The sequence below is a fragment of the Symphalangus syndactylus genome, chromosome 5 (genome assembly GCF_028878055.3).
Source record: "Symphalangus syndactylus isolate Jambi chromosome 5, NHGRI_mSymSyn1-v2.1_pri, whole genome shotgun sequence".
NCBI classification, from domain to species: domain Eukaryota; kingdom Metazoa; phylum Chordata; class Mammalia; order Primates; family Hylobatidae; genus Symphalangus; species Symphalangus syndactylus.
In genome coordinates, this window is record NC_072427.2 from 85,792,401 (window position 1) to 85,817,487 (window position 25,087).

The 25,087-nt window shown below is 50.7% G+C and overlaps 1 protein-coding gene across 1 annotated transcript; it reads left to right on the plus strand.

Moving 5' to 3' along the window:
• PTTG1IP (PTTG1 interacting protein) lies at positions 1-25,087 on the plus strand. Its single transcript, XM_055279927.2, has 6 exons — positions 1-231; positions 8,339-8,391; positions 12,954-13,062; positions 18,345-18,516; positions 19,456-19,502; positions 23,047-25,087. The coding sequence occupies exons 1-6, from the start codon at positions 117-119 to the stop codon at positions 23,091-23,093; spliced, it is 543 nt and encodes a 180-aa protein (XP_055135902.1). The 5' UTR covers positions 1-116; the 3' UTR covers positions 23,094-25,087.

The following is a 25,087-nucleotide window of genomic DNA, read 5'->3' on the forward strand; positions in this document are numbered from 1 at the left end:
CGCATGGCCCCGCCCCGCAGGTCCACTTCCGGCGCCGCGGCTCTTCCGGGCGGAGACTGCTTGTGCTAGAGTCAGAGTTGTAAAGCCCCACTGACTGACAGAGCGACCCGCCGACTATGGCGCCCGGAGTGGCCCGCGGGCCGACGCCCTACTGGAGGTTGCCCCTCGGTGGCGCCGCGCTGCTCCTGCTGCTCATCCCGGTGGCCGCCGCGCAGGAGCCTCCCGGAGCGGGTGAGGGTGCCGGGGCGGGCGGGGCCGCGAAGGGGGCGGGGCGGCTGGTGGGTCCAGGTCGGGGTCGGGGTCGGGGTTTCGGCCAGGGCGCTGGGCTCGGCGGGCGGCCTGGGCCCACGGTCGCAGGCGGCGCCCCGGCGGAGGCTCCTCGAGGGTCACGCCGGTCTGGCGGCCGCGGGAGCTGCCGTCGCGGCTGGGGCGCGGGCCGGGGAAGAGCTGTCTTTGTCTTTGTCTTTGTTTTGTCCAGTCGCTGCGGCCGCTCCTCGCGCGTGGCCGCGGGTTGGCCCTAGCCCGGCAGGCGGGACGCTTGGCACCTGCGGCCTCCCTTAGCCTCACTGCGACTCCAGACAGCTCTTCTCGGGTTCCATCCCGAGCCGAGAAGCCGGCTCACGACGTGCTCGAGGTCGCACAGCTGGTCGGGGGCAGGCTGGGATGGCGTCCCCAGGCCCCTGGAGGGTGATGGGGGCCGCGGCCGGTGTGTCTCTATAGCCGCCGGCGTTCACGCCGCCACTCCCTCCCGGCCTCAGTTCCGTGCGCAGCAGCGAACGCTCGCACTTATGCCTTAGAAAGGAAGGCGTCCCCAAAACCAGGCTGTAGCATCTGATTTTGAAGCAAGCTGATTGCGGTTCTACGCTGTCCAGACCCGCAGGTGGCATTCTTCATCGTTTATCCCGTCTGCGCCAGGCCCTGCGGCCACAGTGGTGACCGACAGACAGAGCTCCTGTCCAAGAGGAGCTGAGTCCCCGGGAGGCTGACCAAGAAAGAAGCAGTGAGGGCGCGGGGGCTGGGGGAGGAAAGTGCATGACAGGAGACTCAGAGTTCCAGAAACAGGGAGTGTTTATAGAGGGTGGCTTCCTGTGGGGCTGGGCCTCCAGGGCCTGGTGGGCTGCGGGAAAATCCAGCAGGTTCTAAGCTGGAGAGTGTCATGGTTGGACCCGTTTCAGAATGTCATGCTGGCTTCCGTGTGTAGAGTTTCCAGGTGACCACTACTGGTGGGGAATAGTGCCACCTTAACTTCAGTTTCCTGACCCTTACAATTAGGGTTGACCTGGGCCCAGCTTGAGAGGCGAATACTTTTCTCAGCTCTTGTTAGCCCAGGCTCTGTCAGGGTCTGTTCAGCATAGTAGAGCACCTTTTCTTTTTGTGACCTTATGGAATGTTTATTCCGATGCAGGATTATTTATGTTTCTTCTTACCTGCCTCCAGGTGTACTTAGTGTTTGTGACGTTAGCAATGCAGCTGCCTTGAAGTTTGTTAATCAGAGAGGCCAGTGGTACTGTACTGGGAACTTTTGGCCTAGATTGAGTTCTAAGCACAAATGTGCAGTGAATACGTTTCCACAAACAGAATGGGCGTCTGCCGGCAGAGTGTGTGATTCACTGGAAACTGTATCAGTGGCTCGGGGGTGTGTTTGCTTGCATTGTTAAAGCGAGAGTGTCAGGAAAACAACCATGAGGTTTTGTTTGACTGTGATTCCTCCTGCTCTGCACTTCTGTTTTTGTTTGACTGATTGCTCCTGCTCTGCACTCCTGAAGGGTGCAGAGATGGGTGTGGACAAGTGGAGTGGACAGTGTGGGAATTAATCCAGAACTGCCATTTGGTGTGTCAGCTGAAAAGCACTTCCTTCTCCACTTGGAGGCTGCACTTGGTTGCTTCCACTTACAGTAATCACCAAGTCCTGGTGGGTGGACTGTTGTTTCTCTCACTGGGGACCCCTTGGAATAGGAAGAATGGTGTCGTGTCATGTTGGCATTCACTGCCCAGGCGCCCTTGGTGTCTGCATGCCCCTTGTCCTTGGAGAGAGGGGCTATTTATAGCCTGGAGAACTCCCCTCTTCCCACAGAGTACTTGCTTAGTGTGAGATTTTTACTGCTTGTCATGGTTACAGGAATGTGACCACAGTACTGATGTTTAAAACGTTTTGTCTCCTTTACAAGGACACTGTGTGAATTTAAAGAATACATTACACCAATCCAAATCCAACACTTTGAAGTATCTTGAACCCATGGTGTATTGAAGACCTTTAGAGCAAGATTCTTTTTTTTTTTTTTTTTTTTGAGACGGAGTTTTGCTCTTGTTGCCCAGGCTGGAGTGCAATGGCACGATCTCGGCTCACCACAACCTCCGCCTCCCGGGTTCAAGTGATTCTCCTGCCTCAGCCCCCCAAGAAGCTGGGATTACAGGCACGCACCACCACGCCCAGCTAATTTTGTATTTTTAGTAGAGATGAGGTTTCTCCATGTTAGTCAGGCTGGTCTCGAACTCCCAACCTCAGGTGATCCGCCCACCTCGGCCTCCCAAAGTGCTGGGATTACAGGCGTGAGCCACTGCGCCCGGCTAGAGCAAGATTCTTGAAGTTAAACCTGGATAGGGCTTTTGGACCCCACTTTATTTGTGTATGGGGTCAGACTCAATCCAAGAGCTTCATCTAGAGGAAAGACGACCCCGAAAAGGAGCTTGGACTGCTGTCTGAGGGCTGGCGCAGTGGTGGCCAGTGCAGGTCCCCGAGGTGGTGGGTCCCACTCAGCTGCTCCTTACAGTGGGGACTCCCGATGTGGAGGGGGTATCGTAGTTCTGCCCCTGTCACCCTGAGAAGCGTGGCTTTCTAACTGTACAGAGTGCTACAGTGTACACAGAGTTCACAGTGTTGATATGTACTACTAGTCTTCAACTCTTTCTTTTGAAATAGTGGAGTTTCCAAGGACATTTTTTTGTCTCCATATCTGCCCTCTTTTCTCACCTGGAATTGACAGTGTAGTTGTTCTCCATGCCTCTGTCACAGTGCAGAGTGGGCATCATGCCCCTTTGGCCACTCATTCTGCTGATGAGCATGGAGACTGCAGCCGGTGGCCTGCGGTGTGACAGGAGCATGACGAGGAAATACGTACACTTGCTGGTGTGTTCCTTTGTGCTTAGTGCGTTTATTGACTCACCTGAAACTTCAAGAAAGCACTCAAATGGGTCATGGAGGGTTGGTGTATCCTGACAGAAGAAAACGTTATTTGTTTTGTTGTTGTTGTTTTTCCTTTAATTTCTGAAACAAATGAGACTGAAAGGTCTTTAAAAATTGATAAATGGAGTCTAAGTTGAAGCCTTGCAGTCATAGGACCGAGAAGTCGGGGCAGTCACATTCAGTGTTAGACTTAAGCAACACAAGGGCAGTTTTTATCTCTGGTTTTCTAGCACATGGTTTTTCTGTATCTTGTGATGAGATAAGAGATAGTGATCTCTTAGAGAAATAAACACTGCTTGTCTCTGAAGCAGTAACAAATGATTCATGCCTTTCTTTTTTTTTTTTTTGAGATGGAGTCTTGCCCTGTTGCCCAGGCTGGAGTGCAGTGGCGTGATGTCAGGTCACTGCAACCTCCGCCTCCCAGGTTCAAGTGATTCTCCTGCCTCAGGGATTACAGGCGTGTGCCATCACACCCGGCTAATTTTCGTATTTTTAGTAGACATGGGGTTTCTCCATGTTGGCCAGCCTGTCTCGAACTCCTGACCTCAGGTGACCTGCCCACCTCGGCCTCCCAAAGTTTTGGGATTACAGGTGTGAGCCACTGCACCTGGCCTTTCTTTTCTTACTATGCAAGATGATGTGTTTTCAAAGGATAGAATAGAATGACCTTTTTTCATCTTTGATGTTATTTTCATGAGGACTGTAAACATTGGTGTTTTCCCCCTTATTGAAAGCCCGCTCTGTTCTTGGCCTGCTGGGAGCAGGAGGAATGTTGGGCGGTTTTTCTCTCCCTCTTCCTCTCATGCCTCTCCGCTGACTCAGACTGACCGGTAATCCAGAGGTCTGGGGGTAGATGGAGTTGATGGTGTGTGTTTTGGAGCTCAGTTCTTTTAGTTCACACAAGACCTAGTTATCAGAAAGAAGCTTTAAAAATGAAAATCCCCATGAACGAGAATGGCATCATCCCTGTCACTTGTAGCCACTGTTGGGCTAAGGAAAGGAAGCACATGCACCCTTCCTCATAGATGACTTTTCAGAAAGGACTCGAGTGGGTGTGTTGGGCACACGCTGTGTCTCCTTGCCCAGGTTGTATTTAGAAAGACCTCAGAGGTGCAGAAAGTTGAAGGAATAGTGCAATGAAGTCCTGGATGCCCTTCCGTTCTCAACATTGGCTCTGTTTGCCTTAGCACTCTCTCTCTAGATCTCCTTGTTATTTTTTAAATTTATAATACAATTGTTTGTGTTTTATTTATTTTTAGAAATTGATTCAGCTGGGCACAGTTGCTCACACCTGTAATCCCAGCACTTTTGGAGGCCGAGGTGGGAGGATTGCTGGAGGCCAGGAGTTCAAGACCAGCAAGACTCTATCTCTACTTATAGTTTTAAAATGTATTGTAAATTGACAATCACAATTGTATTGCCTGTTGTTATTTTGACCAAACCATTTGAGAGTAAGTTACTACTGTGACCGTTTATCCCTACATTCTTCAGAGTTTATCTCCTAAGAAGGAGGCTGTTCTTCTACATAACTGAAATTTATATAATTATCAAAATCTGGACATGTAACATTGAATACCTGATTTAACTTACAATCTGTATACAAATTTTACCAGTTACCCCAACAATGTCCTATTCCCCTACCCCCTGAAATCCAGGATCACAAGTTGCATTTAATTGTTGTGTCTCTTTAATCTCCATTGATCTAGAATAGTTCCTCTTTGTTTTCAGAAAGCCAGTTTGTGGACGGACCCTCAGTGGGTTTTACCGCGTGTTTCCTTTGATTCGATTCAGGTGCTTTTTGGCAGGAGCACGGCGCAGTGATTCTGTCCTCTCAGCGTCCTCCGTGGGAGGCACGTGCTGTCACTTCGTCCCATCATGTTGTTCTGGGTTATGGTGGAGATAACTGATCTCTTGGAAGGTGCCACCTTCTCTCCATGAGTAATGACTCACCTGTGGGGAGGTGCTTTGAGACTGTCTTGTCAATCCACGGGCAGACCCAGTGGTCTTGGCATCTTCGGGGGCAGACCCAGTGGACATGGCATCTTCAGGGAGTTCTTGCCTGCATTAGTGTTGGCTGTGATGATTGTAAAATGGAGGCTTCTCAACTCATCATTTCTTCAGCATTTGCCACTCGGCCTTCTCTTTATTTCATGTCAGTATGGCTTCTAGGGGTTAGAGTTCATGACTGTTATCATTTATTTTGATGTTCAGTTGGCCCAGATTTGGCCAGAAAGACTCCCTCCAGGCTGGCTTCTGGGTCCTCTTGCCATTCGTTCATGTCTGTGCCACTCTTGGGCACTGCACACTGTCTGTGGCTCATCTTGTCCACCTTCTGCCCCACTTCTGGAATCAGCCATTTCTCTGAGGAGCCCTGCTTCCTGCTGATGGGGAACAGCATCTAGAAACCACGACCTGGGCACCAAGAATACACCTCTGCTGCTGGGTGTTGTCCTTTCTAGGCCCTTTCAGTGGACAGAGCTAGGAGTTGAATTTTAAAACCAAGAGTTCATCGTGGTGCCTGTCACATCGCAACACCACGGGGGTCTTTGCCCACCATCAGCCCACAGTTGCTCCTTCCTCCCACAGTGCCAGGTCGCTGGGGACTTCGGAACGTCAGCAGTGCTGTTCTTATCAAAGTTTCCTGTAACCCTGCTTCTCAGCAGTGATTTAAGAAATTAAGGCTTTTCACTGGTTGTCAATTTTCTTTGCCTCTCTGGGGCTGAATACAGCCTGTTGTTTCAAGTATCTAAAGTGGCTTAAAAGAAACTTCTCCATAAACCGAATAGCACATCACTAGAGACTCTGAGAAAAGTACTACTTAGTGATAATTGCTATAGAACATGTGACAAAACGTGCTTTCATTTCAAATAAAGTGGAGATTTATTTAGAAAAGTGGAGTGTAGAACTACACTGTTAAATAGAAGGATCACAACAATGTACTCGATGGTATTATTAGTCCCTCTTGGTAAACGTAATGAGTGAAATTGTAAGTTAAAGCTGAAGCTCTTTTCCCTCCATTTCATCATGAAGCTCTTCCCATGTACAGCAAAGCTGAAGGATTTTGTTGTACGTGCTTGTATACCCGCCACTTCAGCCGTGTCGCCATGCTTTGCCGTGTTGCATTTGTCCAGGTGTCCCCCACAGCCTTCCACGCTTGATTGAGTGTCAGTCACAGACATGAGCGTGCTCTCCTGCCTTCACCATGCCTGTCAGGTACCAGAGTTCAGCAGTTGTCTTGTTTTTTCTTTTGAGATACATTTTTCATACAGGGAAATGTGGGAAACTTAATTATGCTGTTCAGTGAGTTACACCCACATAGCCGCGACCGAGACAGACCCTCGATCTGGAAGATTCAGCCTCCCCGACACATGGCCGCCCCCAGGCAGCCATTGCCCCCCTCCCTGCATAGGTGAGTCTCACCTTTTCTAGAGCGGCATGGCCACGAAGTTACACGGTAGGGTCTTTAGTGGAAGGCATCTTTCACTCACATGATGTGCTTCAGACTCGTCCATGTTTGACATAGACCAGTTCATTTCTTTTTATTGCTGAACAGTGTTAGTGATTGCACAGCCACATAGCTCACCTCTAAAGGAGAGACACAGGCCGGGCGCGGTGGCTCACGCCTGTAATTCCAGCACTTTGGGAGGCCGAGGCGGGCGGATCACTAGGTCAGGAGATCAAGACCATCCTGGCTGACACGGTGAAACCCCGTCTCTACTAAAATTACAAAAAATAAGCCGGGCGCGGCAGCGGGCGCCTGTAGTTTCAGCTCCTCAAGAGGCTGAGGCAGGAGAATGGCGTGAACCCGGGAGGCGGAGCTTGCAGTGAGCCAAGATAGCGCCCTAGTCCGGCCTGAGTTGAAAGAGCGAGACTCTGTCTCAAAAAAAAAAACCCAGCCTTTTGTGTTTGGAATGCCTTTTCCAGAAGACCCCTTCATACGAGAGCCGCATGTTTGCTATTCTTGATGCCCTGCTGATATCGTGTGAGTGTTCCAGTCTGTCTGTCCACCCTCCTACAGAGTGACATCTGGGCTGTGTTCAGCTTGGGGCTGTCACAGAGCATTCCTGCGCAGGTCCATCTGTGGATGCAGGCTCCCTCTCTCCTGGATGAAATACTAAGAATGGAATTGCTGAGTCATAGGTGGTCGCATGTTTGTTTGGGAGCAGCTGCCAGACCTTCTTTGCAAATGGTTGAGCCGTTTACAGTTCCACCAACACTGTGTGAGAGTTCTGTTGCTGTACATCCTTGCCAACATTTGGTATTGTCATTCTCTTTAATTTTAGCCATTCTAGTAGGTGTGTAGTCATCTCTCATTGGAGTTTTAATTTGCATTTCTCTGGTGACTGGTGATGAGCACAGAGCTCTTTTCAGTGTGCACTGTGGGTGTGTGTGGGTGTGTGTGTGTGTGTTACGGGATCGAGGGAGTAGGCAGTCAGCTTGGTTGCGTGTTGGAAGTTATTCATGCAGTCGGTCTTGCTTCGGATTGGCTTGAGTTCCAGAGCTTTTGGCTGCATGGAGTTTGACCCCTTCCTAAGTAGCAGCGCTTTGAGTAGTGGGCAGAGTCTCAGGGTGTTCTATGTGGTTGGAGCAGGCTGGTGCGCCAGGCCTCTCCCTTGGTACAGGTTGGTACAGGGAGCATAGCCCAGTCTGGGGTGAGGCTGCCAGGGGACTGAGAACTTGCTTTGTCACATGAGATCTGTAGGTGAGTCTGAAGACACAAGTGTGCTGCGTGGCAGTGTCGCTGGCATTGCTGTGGCCTTTGGGTTCCCAAAAGAGTGCCTGCTGATGAGTGGAAGGTCCCAGGTTCGTGGTTAGTGATTACACAGCCGCAGGGCACACCTCCCCTCACAGAGAGATCTGAAACACAGCCTTCTGTGCTGGGACTCTTCTCTCCCAGAAGAGCCCTTGTGGATAGGAGCCGCGTGTTTACACTCTCAGTGCCCTGCCTGCAGTGGGCTTCCTGAGCACTCGCTCCACATGTCTTGAAGAAGGCTTGTTACCAGCAGGGTTCAGGAAGAGGACCTTCATTTGGTAATTCCACATCAGAGGTTCTTGGTGCCACACCCCTCACTGGTGCCCACCCTGCCCTGCTGGACTAATATTTACACTGCCTGATTCTTAGTGACTGACTTGTCTCTTGCCTCTTTCCTGCAGCTTGTTCTCAGAACACAAACAAAACCTGTGAAGAGTGCCTGAAGAATGTCTCCGTAAGTAGCACGCGGACTAGAGACTAGAGTGCCGTCCGAACCGTCCAAAGGCACACGGGCTTTCTCTAGGTCCAGAGAGTCGCCGGGATGTGTGGAGGGCTCTGTTGTTTGGGATTTGGGGGGATGTTTTTTGGAATCGTTATCAAATGTTATTTTAGCCATTTCAGGTATGTTAAACCTTCTCGTGAAAACTGCAGTTACTGTCTGAGCATGGTCAGTATCCGTGATTTCACTCCTGTGCAGATGGGGCCAGCACTGCGGGGCCAGCCTTCCTAACGAGGCCCATAGCGAGAAATTGGGCTCTCCGTAAAGCAAGGCTGTGAGCCCGTGTTTTCCCAGGCTGTCAGGGGCTGCAGCAGAGGCTGCTTTCTGAGCTCCTCACACAGGATTGGAAGGGGCAGAGCAAGGAGAGAGAGACACCAGCCCTCTGGGCCAGTGGGCCAGGCTGTCCATAACACTCTCTGGTCCTGACCTGGGGCTCAGGTTTGGATTTTGTCCCCGGGTCTTTTAAATACCTGTGTGACCTTCAACAAGAGGGTAGCGGTCTGGAGCAAAGTTCCCTAAGCCTCCACGGCATGAGGTGGGGCCCGAGACTCCCCCGGGTGCCTTCCTGATGGAGTCTGTTGGAGTCTGATGCAGATGTCCACCTGGGAGAAGGAGCACCCGTGGTGGGGAAGCAGCGCCACAGTGCAGGTCTTGTTAAAGACGTGTGAACAGGGCTGGGTGCGGTGGATCACGCCTGTAATCCCAGCACTGTGGGAGGCCGAGGCGGGTGGATCACGAGGTCAGCAGTTCAAGACCAGCCTGACCAACATAGTGAAACCCCATCTCTAGTAAAAATACAAAAAAATTAGCTAGGTGTGGTGGCGGGTGCCTGTAACCCCAGCTACTTGGGAGGCTGAGGCAGGAGAATCACTTGAAACTGAAGTCGGAGATTGCAGTGAGCCGAGATTGCACCACTGCACTCTAGCCTGGGCAACAAGAGCAAAAAACTGTCTTTAAAAAAAAAAAAAAAAACAAGGCCGGGCGCGGTGGCTCACACTTGTAATCCCAGCACTTTGGGAGGCCGAGGCGGGCGGATCACGAGGTCAGGAGATCGAGACCACGGTGAAACCCCGTCTCTACTAAAAATACAAAAAATTAGCTGGGCGTGGTGGCGGGCGCCTGTAGTCCTAGCTACTCGGAGAGGCTGAGGCAGGAGAATGGCGTGAACCCGGGAGGCGGAGCTTGCAGTGAGCCGAGATCGCACCAGTGCACTCCAGCCTGGGTGACAGAGCGAGACTCCGTCTCAAAAAAAAAAAAAAAAAAAAAAAAAAAAACAAAAAAAAACATGTGCACAGTGTTCTTTGGCTTTCCCTGCGTGGTGACCTGCTCCCAGGCCAGCCTGGCTGGCACCTCTTGAGCTTGCCTTGCCGTGCAGCTCTTGGTTTGGCAGCACCCAAGTCTCCTCGCAGCGCTATGAAATCAGCGCGGGAAACCTGAGGGAAGGCCCACGGCAGCGGGAAGTGGTTAGGCAGAAAACAGCATCCTGTGGGGCCTTTTTCTTAGGATTCCTGAGAGGCCACCCCTTGCCCCTTCCAGTCAGGGGTTTACCAGGTGTTGAGAACTGCAGGGCCAGAGGCTTCCTTTCCCCGGCAGTGAGGTCTGATGATTTGAGGAGGCTGAGAAAGATGTATTCGATGATTTCCATTCTAAGGCGTGAGCCGTGTTCTTAAAGCCCTGCTCTTCCTCCAAGAGACAGTAGCGTAGGTTTGAGACACACCTTGTCAGTTTGTGGGACGTAAGTGGATACTTGCATTTGCTGATTAAAAATTGAAAGACGCTATTTCTGTGGTTCAGATCTTGACATTGGTGATGTTGAACTTGCTCTAACGCGCCTGGTCCTGGTGCAAATTCTAGATGGTGCTTCTTTTTAGTCTCTGGATTTTTCTATTGGAAGTCATTTCAGCCTTAAACATAGCTCACTATTGTATGTGGCTGTGTAGCCTAGAGTGCGTTTTTACCATAGTGCCCTGTGTAACCCTCACCACCCTGGGCGGGTTGTGGTGGTGACAGCCATCTCGTGGATGAGGCGGCCGAGGGACTTGCCCACGTCATTGTGGATGGGGCCAGTCCAGAAGGGCTGAAGGCCTGACTCCAGTTCTGAACCCAGACAGGGCGGTGAAGAGGGCCGCTTGCCTTACAGCTAGCTCCAGGCGTGTGTGGGTGTGCTCTGCGCACACAAGAGGTTTCTGGAAGGAGGTGTCAGTGCCTGGGAGGCCACAAGAGGACCCTGCGTGTTGGAACAGAGGCTGTGGTGGGCTGTGTCCATGCTCCTGAGGCTGTGGTGGGCTGTGTGTCTCTCCGCTGCTGAGGCTGTGGTGGGGTGTACGTCTCCGCTTTGCTGAGGCCGTGGTGGGCTGTGTGTCTCTGCTGCTGAGGCTGTGGTGGGCTGTGTGTCTCCGCTTTGCTGAGGCTGTGGTGGGCTGTGTGTCTCTGCTGCTGAGGCCGTGGTGGGCTGTGTGTCTCTGCTGCTGAGGCTGTGGTGGGCTGTGTGTCTCCACTTTGCTGAGGCTGTGGTGGGCTGTGTGTCTGCTGCTGAGGCTGTGGTGGGCTGTGTGTGTCTGTGCTGCTGAGGCTGTGGTGGGCTGTGTGTGTCTGTGCTGCTGAGGCTGTGGTGGGCTGTGTGTGTCTGTGCTGCTGAGGCTGTGGTGGGCTGTGTGTCTCTGCTGCTGAGGCTGTGGTGGGCTGTGTGTGTCTGTGCTGCTGAGGCTGTGGTGGGCTGTGTGTCTCCGCCCTGCTGCCCGAGCTGCTTGCTATGTGCATGTTACTTAATCGATCAGAAAAGCAGCACAACAACCAGAGAAGAGAATGCCGTGTCCTCCCAATGTGCTCCTGTGGCTCATGGTACCACTGTCATGGAAAAATGGAAAATCAGACACTTACAACTTGAGCCACTTGAAAAGGGAGGATTAGGCAAAAATCGTTAATTGCAAGCAAAACCCCTGAAATATAAGATACTCCCGAATGACCAGAATAAACAGGGTTTAACTGTTAATTGTTACATTATGCTGGAAACCACTTAAACACGACACCAAAGTGGTCACTGTATAAGTAGCCCTGGGAAAGAAGGCCTAAGGGACATTGTAATTAATATTTTTTTGTAATAGACTTTAGCCCTAACCTGGGCCAAAAACGTCATGACTTTCTATCCTATTAAAAAGTCAGTAACACTGTTAATGTGGAGATTTGGAGTAACAGGCAGTCTGGACTTGGGTCTGGACTTGGGCTAGCACGTGAGGTGCTGCCGAACGGCCGTTCTTTTTTTTTTTTTTTCCTTTTGAGACAGAGTTTCACTCTTGTTTCCCAGGCTGGAGTGCCATGGTGCGATCTTGGCTCACCGCAACCTGCGCCTCCTGGGCTCAAGCGATTCTCCTGCCTCAGCCTCTGGAGTAGCTGGGATTACAGGCATGTGCCACCACGCCCGGCTTATTTTGTATTTTTAACAGAGACGGGGTTTCTCCATGTTGGTCAGGCTGATCTCGAACTTCCGACCTCAGGTGATCCGCCCACCCGGCCTCCCAAAGTGCTGGGATTACAGGCGTGAGCCACTGCGCCCGGCCCTAACGACAGTTCTTTCACCCCTTCCTGTGCCACCTGCCTGCGCGCTAGGCTGTTCCCTGTCACCCTCAGTGCCTGGCTCATAGACCACTTTCAGGCCTCGTCGTGTGCCACTGTGGCATGAGCAGGGCCCAGCTCTGGGCTCTTACACACACACACACGGGTGTGATGGTGTTGTCTCCACACCACTGCGGCCTCACCACTGACGTTCGAGGGGCTCAGACAAGAGCATCCATGAGGTTCTCTCCAGCTCTCGGTTTAGGGCAGGCTGAGCCGTAGTTGCATCATCTTTCAAGCTGTGCAACTTAGTGCATTTATGAAGGTCAGAGGTAGGAAGCGTGGTCCTTTCTACAAATGATGACCATGCCTACCCAAGTCCATTCAACACAAACTCAATGAGTGCCTGTGATGGGCCAGGCTATGTCCTGTGTTCTTGGGATACTTCAGCCAGTGAAGTGCACAGGTGCCCAGCATGTGGGGAGGAGAGGTCTACGGAAGCAAACCTCACAGGAGGTGAGGAGGGGGTGGAGGCAGGTGGTCGTGTCCAGTCGGTTGATCGAGGCAGGGCTCATCCAGTCAGTGGGGAGCCACACAGATATGGGGAGAGTACTCCAGGTAGAACAGGCAGGCTGAGCTGAGGCTGTGAGCAGGAGGTGGGGTTGGCAGCACTCAGGAGCAGCACAGAGGCCCCGTGGCCTCAGCAGGGTGAGTTGTGGAAGAGGTCCGAGTGACAGGGGCCTTGGATGAGTCCGTGGAGAGCTGACAGGGCTGCTGGCCGCTGTGCTGGGTGTGGACTGAAGGGTGGTGAGGGTGAAGGCCGAGACGAGCTGTGGGGAGGGAGGCTGAGCCTTACAGCCGTCCGCAGAGCGATGGCAGCACTGGTGGGCTGTGGGCAGAGCCTGGACAGTTCTTTGGTTTTTCTGTTGTGTTTCTAACGCTTGCTTAATGTTGGTCTCTTTCAGTGTCTTTGGTGCAACACTAACAAGGCTTGTCTGGACTACCCAGTTACAAGCGTCTTGCCACCTGCTTCCCTTTGTAAATTGAGCTCTGCACGCTGGGGAGTTTGTTGGGGTAAGTCATTGTTTTCATTTGCTGCTTGCAAAATCGATGCTTCTTTGAAAATAGTAGTATGGGCCAGGCGCAGTGGCTTACGTCTGTAATCCCAGCACTTTGGGAGGTGGAGGCGGGTGGATCACGAGGTCAGGAGATTGAGACCATCCTGGCCAACACGGTGAAGCCCTGTCTCTATTAAAAATACAAAAATTAGGTGGGCGTGGTGGTGTGCACTTGTAATCCCAGCTACTAGGGAGGCTGAGACAGGAGATTCGCTTGAACCCGGGAGGCGGAGGTTGCAGTGAGCCATCATGCCACTGCACTCCAGCCTGGCGACAGAGCGAGACTCTGTCTCAAAAAAAAAGAAAATAGTATCTTATGTGCTCAGTTAGCAGAAGTTGCTAGAAAATGTGCTGCCAATCGCTCTGTGACTGCCAGGGAGAGGGTGGGAAGCCAGGGGTGATCTGGTGACCGGGAAAGCAGCCCTGGGGCTCCCTGGGGAATCTGGAGGACCTCCTTCAAGGTCGTCAGCCCCAGCACTGAGCTCTATCTCACCACGTTACAGAAGGTGTGGGGGAAAGGGCGAGTTTGAAGGCAGCGTGTTTGACTTCTCTGCTCAGTATGTTTTGTTCATGTGTCACCCCTGAAACTCAACCTGTGAATTCCCCTAGAATCTCCAGTTTTCCCAGCTTAAGAATCCCTGCTTAGTGTAGACACGGCCCTCTTTTTTTGTGTGCGTATCTTTGTGTATTTGATTTTGCGGGCGTTTTTAAATTAGGGAAATCAGCTCTTGTGAGATTCAAGTTGTTTCCTAGTTTGCCTTTATTTATTTATTTATTTTTTTAATTTTATTTATTTTTTTTTTGAGATGGAGTCTCGCTCTGTCACCCAGGCTGGAGGGCAGTGGCACTATCTCGGCTCACTGCAAGCTCCACCTCCCAGGTTCACGCCATTCTCCTGCCTCAGCCTCCTGAGTAGCTGGGACTACAGGCGCCCGCCACCACGTCCGGCTAATTTCTTGTATTTTTTAGTAGAGATGGGGTTTGACCATGTTGACCAGAATGGTCTCGATCTCCTGACCTCATGATCTGCCCACCTCAGCCTCCCAAAGTGCTGGGATTACAGGCGTGAGCCACTGTGCCTGGCCCCCTAGTTTGCCTTTTAAATCAGTTTGTGGTGTGTTTTGTAACCTGGAACTCATTATTATGTAGTTGAATTTATTAATCTTTTAGGCTTCAGGTTTTGGGGTAATACATAGGGTTCCTAAGCTTTGTAAAGGAGCAATATTTTCTTAAGGTGTTTTGATGATTCTTTTTGTTTATTTGCGTCTTGGATCCCTCTGCAACTTACGTCTTATTTATCGCTCTTCTAATTGATTTCCATTTCAAAATCTATCAGCCTCCATCTGAAACAACTTGTTGCTGGTGTTGAGGCCCTAGAGAATTCAAAAGTTTGTGTGGTGGTGGTGGTTGTAGTGTGGGATGTCTGGCAGGGGGTGGTGGTGGTGCGTGTGCACCTTCATGTGTGATGTGTGTACTGTGTGTGATGCATGTGTGTTTGTGAACATGCATGTGCCCATCATGTCTTGTGTGTTCCTGTCATGTCTGCCCAGGGCCTGGTCATGCCTGCCTCCACCTTGCCTCGTCCCTTCCATGGAACTTCTCTTAATGACCACTCTGTAGAGACAGCTCCTGGACCTGGGGAGCATTGCCCTTTGGAGCACCCGTTCTGGAGGTGTTTTTAATGGCACGTAGCTTCTGATGAAGTGCACACATCTGAAGTCTCTCTCTGCATGGACTGTGGTTTTATAGCCTACATAATGCACACGTGTGTGCGTACATGGACCGCGGTTTATAGCCTACATAATGCACACCTGTGTGCGTACATGGACCGCGGTTTATAGCCTACATAATGCACACGTGTGTGCGTACATGGACCGTGGTTTATAGCCTACATAATGCACGTGTGTGCGTACATGGACCGCAGTTTATAGCCTACGTAATGCACACGTGTGTGCGTACATGGACCGTGGTTTATAGCCTACATAATGCACACGTGTGTGTGTACATGGACCGCGGTTTATAGCCTACATAATACACACGTGTGTGCCTACATATATTCAGTGCATTTTTGCATACGTATACAGGTTATCACCACTCAGCAAAGTAGGTAGGACTTCCAGGACTCTCAGAAGGCCCAGTTCCTGTCAGGACCCCCACGGGAGCCACTGACTGGACTTCCCGTCACCACAATTAGTGTTACTGGTTCCCGCCTTTATGTGGAGGAAATCCTGTGCTTTATTGGATGTTTTATTCAGCATGTGCCCGAGATTCATGTCAGTTGCCTGTACCAGTTGTCTGTCTCGTGCAGTGTTCTACAGCTGTTCAGCCATGCTGCCACTCAGGGACGCCTGGGTCCTTCTGGTGCTGCTGCTCAGGGACGCCCGGATCCTTCTAATGCTGCTGCTAAGGGACGCCTGGGTCCTTCTGGTGCTACTGTTCAGCTATGTCTGGGTCCTTCTAGTGCTACTGTTCTGGGTCTTTCTGGTGCTGCTGCTCGGAGACGTCTGGGTCTTTCTGGTGCTGCTGTGAGTGGTCTTGTGTTGGCGCCGGCACAGGCGCTCACTTCTGGAGGAGCGTAGGAGTGGAGTTGCTGTGTCACGGAGCATATTTGTGTTCAGCCTTAGTACGTCTGTCAAATGTTTTTGGAGTGGCTGTACCAGTTTGGCCTCCCCCAGGCAATGTGGGACTTGGTTGCTCCACATCCTTCCCAACGTTTAGGGTAACCAGTCACCCTCAGTTCAGTCCATCTAGTGGGTGTGTAGTGGTGTCCTGTGCTTCTCATCTGCATTTCTGCAGTGACTAGCCGATCATGCTGAGCACCTTTACAAGTGGTGGGTGTTTTTGACAATTCTCTTGTGAAATGAAATTCCCACGATAGGCTGCAGAAGTGGATGGACACGCAACACCCAGCCCTGCACATGACAGCAACAGCAGGTGACTAGTCACAGTCACAGCGGGGAGGGGACACCACACGCCACACAGGGTCCCACAGGGGAACAGGGCTCGGGGAGGCAGCCATTTCGTGACAGGAGGGTGGGGTGCGATGGACTTGTTTGGTTAATTCTGAGGCTGAGAGGGAACTGACACCTGCTCCTCCGGGAGAAACAGGAAGTGTACCTGGCCCTGCCAGGAGGAGGAAGAGGCTATCTGAGCTGGGACCTTGTCCAGCCTTGTCCACGGGAGCAGAGTCGGGAGGAGAAGTTGTGGCTGGGCCCTCAGGGCCCTCCTGGTTTCACCAGATGCCATGGCGCACATGATACCAGTTTTAGGTCTTGCACCACAGGTCCTTGTTTATTCTTACAAATAACCTTAGAACGATTTTATCCAGTTCTAGGCAAAATTATTTTGGAGCTTTAATTGTAATGACCTGAAAAACACACTTACTTGAAGGAAGATGAAATGTCTACAGCATTGGCCGTTTGTCCAGAGGCAGAGATGCCTCTCTTTGCCAGGCCTCTCACGCATCCTTTGGTTCAAGTTCAAGTTCATGGGTTTTACCATGTAGAATCAGCAAAAAGGAGCCCAAAGTTCGTTTCCCATTGTGATAGGATTTCTGTTTGTTTTTTAACTAGTTTTAGCTGCTAATCAGAAAAGCTATCTGAGGGGTAGATATGTTTTAGGGCCAGCCATCTTGTTGATCTCATTGGGTTTTTTAGTTGATTTTTCTGGAGTTCTCCAGTCAAAAAATGACATCTTCTGCCAATGAAGGTCCCCTCTGTAGTTCTGCCTATTACTATAATTTTTGCAATTCCGCACTTCCAGAACAGGTCAGCGGAGGAAAAAACACAGGATTAAAAGCTCAAAAGGTATTTGATCAGATGTAACCTCCTATTCCTGATTTTCAGACTATTTTAATAAACTAAGAAATGAGTTCCATTAAACGAGTAACCCACTAGAAACGGATCTCAGGGTCCAGGGCAGCAGGGGGGTGAGGCTGCGGGAGCCCCAGAGGCCTGGCCGTCGGCCTCCTTGCCAGGGCCCAGGCGTGCAGCAAGTGTTCAACTCCCAGCCCCTGGAGGTCAGAGGGCGTCACCTGTGGTGGTGGCACAGCTATTAACTGTAGTTAAAAAGAGTGAATCGTGGTAATCTACTGCCCAGGGGAGTTTGCTTATAAAGCCATCTTCAGGAGGCTGGCTGGGTGTTTTTTGTTTTTTTCGAGATGGTGTCTTGCCGTGTTGCCCAGGCTGGAGTGCAATAGTGCAGGCCCGGCTCACTGCAGCCTCAACCTCCCGAGCTCAAGCGATCCTCCCACCTCAGCCTCCCATGTCACTGGGACCAGAGGTGCGTGCACCACACCCAGCTAATTTGCTAAACAGTTTTGTATAGATGGGCAGGGGTGGGTCTCACTTTGTTGGCGAGGTGGGTGTTGAACTCCTGGGCTCAAGCAGTCCTCCCGATTTGGCCTCCCAAAGTGCTGGGATTATAAGTGTGAGCCACTGTGTCCAGCCAAGGAGGCTGTTTGAACTGCATGATTGAAAACACATTTGCGAAAGTAGTTTTAGGGTATTTTTTAATTGGCTCTGGTTTGAACTGAATGGAAAAATCTTGGCTGATTTTAATGTATAGATCTTCAAAAGAAGTTTAAAAGAATAGTAAGATCTGTTTTAAATGTGCATGTGTGTCTGAAGGCTGGTTAAGGAAATCATAACGGGGTTTGGGACTGATGAGTCAGCCGTTCTTCAACCCCGAGGTCCTCAGAATACTCAGATTTGAAGATGATCCCGTCTTGTTCTGCCTCGTCCGCTCCTGCACGGTCATTCCTTTCGAACCTGGCCGCCAGTATGTGCCCTGAGAGTCTGTTTCTCTTGTCAATCATTGTAATATTCTTGACTTTGGTTTAAATCAAAAACAAAGCTGCATCAGGCTTAACCTCCATTTCTATGAGTTTAGAATGTCTTATGAGAGTCTGAATATGTAGCTTGGAATTTTGGTTAGTTAACTTTTCTCAGGCTTGAAATACCTTTTCAAACTCAAACTGAGACAGACTACCCTGTCACTTCGGTTCATTATGGTTAATATTATAAATTGTTACTAAATTCTAAGTCACAGATAGGAACATGTGGCTGAAAGGAGACTCGGAGAGGGCGGGACGCTGTGGGGTGGAGGCAGGGCCACAGGCTTTCCACACCCCAGGAGCTCCTGTGTCCTGAGGTTGTTCCCCAGGGACGAGGGAAGGCTGCTGTGCTGGGTGGGTTCTGTGTCTGGGGCAGCCCTAACTCCAGGTGCTTGAATCTCCAGTGAACTTTGAGGCATTGATCATCACCATGTCGGTGGTCGGGGGAACCATCCTCCTGGGCATTGCCATCTGCTGCTGCTGCTGCTGCAGGAGGAAGCGGAGCCGGAAGCCGGACAGGAGTGAGGAGAAGGCCATGCGCGAGCGGGAGGAGAGGCGGATACGGCAGGAGGAGCGGTGAGGTCGCGGCGATGCCTGCTGGGAAGAAGGTTACTTCGAGGGGATTCAGATCTGCAAGGCCGTGGAAATCACATGGATACATCCTGAGTTTTCCTCAGTTTTTAGAAATTAAGAATGTGTGTAGTGCCCAGGGGATCTTCTAGGTCGTGGTAGAGAGGGAGAGACTGTGATGGGAACCTAGCAGTGGCTGTGAACCTTGCTTCCACAGGCTTCTTCGCCCGGTCTCCTCCCATCGTTGCAGTAAGGCTGAGTCTGTGCGCGGTGTCACGGGTGTGTGACGGCTGCTAAGGCGGCTCGTCCAGGCCCAGCATTTGCCAAGAGCAAGCTGAGGCTCAGAGGGGAGAGCGTCTGACTGTGGCTGGGTCAGCTCTCCTGTCACCCTTTCCCTGGTGACACAGCACTCTCCTGAGTGTGTGCTGGGGCTCTGGGGCAGCCCCAGGAGGAGGTGATATAATCCACACCTGGCAAAGGAGAGGACCTGAGGGGCCAACTGTCAGGTTAGCGGCGGGCGAGGGTGGAAGCGGGACAGATTTTCCATGTAGTCACCTTGAAGTCACATGCTACTAAGTAAAAGCTGACAATCTCATTTTCCTAACCTTAATCTTCAGAACCTGGTGTATGATTTTTACTGTGTTTTCTTTGTATAAAAAAAGCTTTTTAAAAATCACGGTATTGGGCATTTGAATTGCTTTTATTGAAAAGAGTAGAATAATACATTGGAACGGCCTTTGAAGACTGGGTTTGTTGTCACCTTGCCTGTCCTGGTGGGTATGTGGCCTGATGACCAAGCTTCTCCTCACCCTGGTTTCACTCCGGGAACTGGAGGGAAGCCACCAGAAGAAACCTGGAGCCCCCACTGAGGGACACAGAAGCGCGCGTCTAGCAGTTACACCGTGCACTGTAGTTCGGTGCTAATAATGTTCCTCTGTGTTTTAGGAGGGCAGAGATGAAGACAAGACATGATGAAATCAGAAAAAAATACGGTAAGGGGACTGCTTATGCCTCCTTTTTGACTGATTGGGAGGCGATGGCACGCTGTCTCGGTCCTCGTTAGTGCCAGTGGGGCCTGAGATTGCGCTGTGGGTTCATCCATTGGAACAGAAGGACGTCTTTCCAGAGAGGAGCAGCTGGCGGTTGTCCCCAGCGGTGCTGTGGTGAACTCACTGCTAAGAATATTTGTATCTCAGCCACTCGTCTTCATGAAGTCTGTTTTCTCAGATACCTGTTTGCTTATCGAGTCCCAAGACTTCTGGGCCGGAAGTCTGCAGCTGTTCTGCCATCATGTTTGGCTTCCTGTGGGCGCGCCTGCGTAGCCGAGGTGCTGCATGTTTCAGGGCGGCCCCTCATCCTCGGGAGCGTTGCTCGTTGCCATCTTCTGAGTGTGGCAGGCGCTCCTTCCAAGCACTCCCCAGCACCGGCCCCGCTCCTTCTCGCCCAGCCTCGGTGTTCTGTTCTTGTTTAGTTGTGTCTGGAGAGGTTTTGGAGAGGAGCTTTGAAGGAGCCAGAATGAATGTATTTGCCAAGTGTGAACCTTTTATTTAGTTGGAGTGAATTGGAAATGCACATTACATTATCTATACTCCCCCAAACCACGTGACGTTCACTGCTTAACACTGAACACCACCACCTGGCCGTGCTTCGTTGATTCTGTCCTGATTTTAAAGTCCGCAGAGAGTCTAGTGTCTCCCGTGCTGGGTTTGTGGTTGTGTGGCGTCATGGACGTGGTGGGAACTGACTCCTCGCCTGTGCGAGGCGCGTGGTCCTGGGTTCACGGCAGCCGTGGGCCTCAGGAATCTGTCGTCCTGCGCCCACGGTGCTTTCCTTGAAGCAGTGTATTAAAGGCTAAACCTAATTGGAAAATTTCAGAGCCTTTTCTGACTAATGCACGTGTTTTGAGTCTTCTGTTTGTTTTAGGAAATATCATATATTTGTGGTATTTTAGGATCCCACCCACTGGGGGCATGATGGCATCACTGCGATTGTTTTGGTCATCGGGTGGGGGATGGGCTGCAAAGCCCAGGCGCCTCTGTCAGGTGCAGGTGATTGGCGTTGTAGCCCCCAGAGGCTTGGTTCCCTTTCATGGGGGCTGCAGAGGCCCCATGCTGCTGGCGCCCTGGGCTGTAAACGCTGGGTAGCTCTGCCCACTGGCCGGGACGTCCCCTCCCTGTCAGTTCTGGCCTTCTTGGAAAGTCACCTCCGTGTGACTGTGCTGTGACCTGAGGCCATGTGAGTCCTGCCGTCTCGAAGTGTTGGCTTGGGGGCGTGAGGCTGCGTTGGCTACTGGCCTCGAGATGCCCAGTGGCTGATGGAGGCTTTTTCCTATGTGTTGCCACCCATCAGTCTCCTGAGTGCTGTGTGCTTGGGCGCTGACTTTCTGGGTTCTCTTCACTGCTGCCTTGTCCTTGCCCCAGCCCCTCCGTTGCCTGTGTTTCCTGGTGTGTGTCTGGAGTGGGTGGTGACCGGGTACCTGCGTGCGACTGTCACAAGGAGCAGCACCAGGGTTGCCCTTCTCAGCGAGCGCATGCCTGTGTATGTGGAACATGGGCCCAGCAGCGTCTGTGCAGGCCTTGGCTGGAGGCAGTGTGCTTTCCCTGAAATGTAAGAGTCAAAAAGAGCTTTTTGGCACCTAATTTTTTTTTTTTTTTTGAGACGGAGTCTCGCTTTGTCACCCAGGCTGGAGTGCAGTGGCGCGATCTCAGCTCACTGCAAGCTCTGCCTCCCAGGTTCACACCATTCTCCTGCCTCAGCCTCCCGAGTAGCTGGGACTACAGGCACCCGCCACTATGCCCGGCTAATTTTTTGTATTTTTTAGTAGAGATGGGATTTCACCATGTTAGCCAGGATGATCTCGATCTCCTGACCTCATGATCCGCCCGCCTCATCCTCCCAGAGTGCTGGGATTACAGGCGTGAGCCACCACACCCGGCCAGACTAATGTTAATGTAAATAAAAGACAAGGTGGATACACGCATACACACACACACACACACACACACACACACTGCCCAGCACCTGTTATCACCAAGCGCAAGCTGTGTTTAAAGTTGCTCCACCTTTACTGTGCCCCGACTCCCAGCGGGTGTGAGGCTGTGGGCGGCCGGCCAGGCTCTTGGTGGAGCCGTGTCTTCTGTGTCAGGGCCCTGATTGACTTGCACCTGCCATTTTGGTCGTTAATTTGGCCCTTTAATTGCATTGATGAAATGAGCTTCTTGTGCCAGTTTGTAATAAAGCCATTGAATGGCCTGTGCTTTGGAAAGCCTTGGCTAGTTAGAAGAATTCCCAGGAATTCCTGATGGGAGAGTGGGAGAAAGCATGTGAGTCAACCTGGTGCAGTTATATAAAATACCAGCACGCACGCAAAAACCCTTCTTTTGGCTTTGGTTTTCCCCTCTAAACTGGAAGTAGACTCAGGAGCGAGTTTTTCAGTAAGACCTTAACCAGCCTCCTTGCTGGTATCTGATGACTCTTTCCCAAAACCGACTTTGAGCCTCATCTCCCAAAGCCTGATGCCTCCTTGACAGGCAAGAAAGAAACATGGCTAGGCGCTTCCTTACCACCCCTCTGCTTCCCCGCCTCCTCTTCCACCCAGCCCCCAGAACACATGCAGTGAGTAGCTTTGTTGTAATCGCTGCAGATAATTTTAGTGTACAATACAGATTTTTAAAGGGAGAGAGAGGCCAGGCACAGTGGCTCACGCCTGTAATCCCAACACTTTGGGAAACCGAGGTGGGTGGATCACCTGAGGTTGGTAGTTCGAGACCAGCCTGACCAACATGGTGAAACCCTGTCTCTACTAAAAATACAAAAATTAGCCAGTATGGTGGTGGGTGCCTGCAATCCTAGCTACCTGGAGGCTGAGGCAGGAGAATTCCTTGAACCCAGGAGGCGGAGATTGCAGTGAGCCGAGACTGCGCCATTGCACTCTATCCTGGGCAAAGAGCAAAACTCCGTCTCAAAAAAAAAAAATAACTAAAGGGAGAGAAAGTGTGTGTATGTGCGTGTGTTTCTGCAGTGTGAAGGGAAGACTCCTGGTCTTTGGGTAAGTACCATGGGTTTACTCTTATGGTCAAATACACATTGTATCCAAGTTCTGTCAGAGTACGTGAGAGTTAGATTGATGGTCATCTTAGTTCTTTCTGTAGCCTTAATTCCAAAGGTTTAAGAGCAGGTGTAAGCACAAAGTAAGGTTATTTTGTTTAATACTAGCCATCCACTGTGGAACTAGCCAACCGCTGTGGAAAGAAATATTTGCCTCAAATTTCTTTTCTTCACCGAGCATCAGGAAATAAGTGCTTATCTCTTAGGATCTGTTAGAGTTCTTGTTTCTAGTAAATTTTATTTCAGTTTTAAAGTTTAAAGTGGTTTGACTTCAAAAAAGGTTAAGCACAGTATGAGAGCCTGCTTACAACACCCGTTGTTGCTATGTCCTCAGTAAATCTTCCTATGAAACTTGGTTTGTATGGCTTTCTAAGATTTTGTTTCTGGTTGAATGAATGAAGATATGATTCAAGTTTATTTTGTTTTCAGGCCTGTTTAAAGAAGAAAACCCATATGCTAGATTTGAAAACAACTAAAGCGCTCCAGCACGTCAGTCCCGACGCTTCCTGTGAGGTGCACACTCTGCAGCACAGCCCAGCCGGGAGACCACTTGGCCATCGAGGTCTCCTGACCTTGACCAGTGAACCTGCCAGCCTTCCAGGACAGGTGGCCAGAGAGCTGCCCCTGAAGGACAGTCCTCCTCTCGTCCTGCAAATGGTGACCTTCTATTGCCTGTTCATCTCTGTTTCTAGATTTAGTCACTTGAAATAAGAAATCTTTGGGGTTTGGGCTTTTTTATACTCTTCTCAGTTTGTAAAACGCTAACTACACATGAAGCCGCCTGACGGCACCCAGCGCTGTGGCTGTCATTCTCCTGGGGCAGCAGCAGAACCCTGCGTTCCTCTCTGTCCACTAACAAGCTTCACACGCAACACAGGGAAGTCGGTTTGACTCTTGTCGTGAGGAGAATTGACCAGCCCTCATCATTCCCCATAAAACCACGGACAGTGTCTGTGTGCGCGTCTTGAGTCTTCACACCTGTTGACTCACGTGGCTTTTGCTGATGACACGGAGCTCCAGTACACAGTCTGATAAGGACTTACTTCCTAACCTCAATTGTATAGGAATAGGTAAACCTTTTTTAAAAAAAAATTATTGGATTTTCCTCCCTACTTAAAAGATTTCACCAGAAAACTTTCATATGAAAATTCAGGCCCTTTTTGGACAATTTTAAAAATTTGTATCTTTCTAGAACATGAGAATCTTTTTCCCTTGGAAGCTTGAATTATAAACGTGGTGTTTGGCCTGCCTCTGCAGCACCAGTTGACCAGTGGTGTGGGGAGGACGGGGCAGGACGCTGCAGCTCTCTCCAGCCCTGTTGGCATCCTCAGTGCCTGCAGGCCTCTCCCTGCAGGCCTCTCCCTGCCTGTTGGGCTGTCTGGGGGGTGGCCATTGAGGGATCGTGGGGACGGGGTCCACCTCAAGAAGAAAGAAAGGCCCGTCCACAGGCCCGGCTCTGGGCCGTGTGCCCCGGAAGCAAGTGTGTCCAGAGCCAGCTGAGGGCTCTCCCCACACCACCCAGCAGGCGCCGGTGCTCCTTCTGCCTCATGGGACCAGTCCAGCTTCCAGCCGCTCTGGCTCGAGGGTGATCTGAGCACTTCCTTCTGAGGGGCTTCTCTGGGAGCTCTCCAGTGGCACTGCTGGACCTGCCCCACGTTTCTGTAAAATCAGGATACGTGGCTTTAATAAGCAGACCAAGCGCTTCGTGGCAGGGAAAGCAGCGTGCGGGGAAGTCACTGAAAAGTGCTGCCTAAGGAAGTTTGAAAATAGTCCCCATTCCAGATTGCCTTGAATTTTAAAACATTTTGCTTTGGGAAAGTAGGTCAGCAGCACCTAAGATCAATGATGCATTCCATTTTCACACTTGACAGTCATGAAAACTGAGAAGACTGTCTTCAGCGTGAACTAAAGTGCACAGGCAGATCACTGATCCAGAACACTTTAAGAACTCATCAAACAGCTTGATAAGCCTTTTTGACTGTGTACATCTGTACCGGGAATAACATTCCTAGGCTGAAATTTTCACAAAGAATAGAACCTGTACCCAGTTCTTCAGGCTGATTTCCCTGACTTCTTGGGCATTTGTATTTGTAGTAAAGTATTGCAGAGATTCCTAAGTATTTTATAGCAGCCATCAAAATTGGACTTTGTATTGTTTATTCATAAAAGAACCTTTGTAATAGACTTTAACGAACTTTGTATGAATACAGTAGTGTGTATGCAAAATCAGTTTCCTGAATGTAGGTTGCTGAGCTGAAGGTAGAGCTTGGTTGTTAAATACAGTGTAGTTAATCCTTGCGTTCAGCGTAGAAACCCACGTCTGTAAGATTGGTCTTAGTCCATCTGCTTTTTTCTGAAATATACTTAAGAGCAGCCACAAAACTGTAACCTCAAGGAAACCATAAAGCTTGGAGTGCCTTAATTTTTAACCAGTTTCCAATAAAACGGTTTAATACCTGCATTTATTTAC

Excerpts from the sequence above, each read along its gene's own strand:
- PTTG1IP (XM_055279927.2), top strand. The coding sequence starts at position 117 with ATGGCGCCCGGAGTGGCCCGCGGGCCGACGCCCTACTGGAGGTTGCCC. Across the intron at positions 232-8,338 it reads GCAGGAGCCTCCCGGAGCGG|CTTGTTCTCAGAACACAAAC; the intron begins GTGAGGGTGCCG and ends TCTTTCCTGCAG. Across the intron at positions 13,063-18,344 it reads ACGCTGGGGAGTTTGTTGGG|TGAACTTTGAGGCATTGATC; the intron begins GTAAGTCATTGT and ends TTGAATCTCCAG.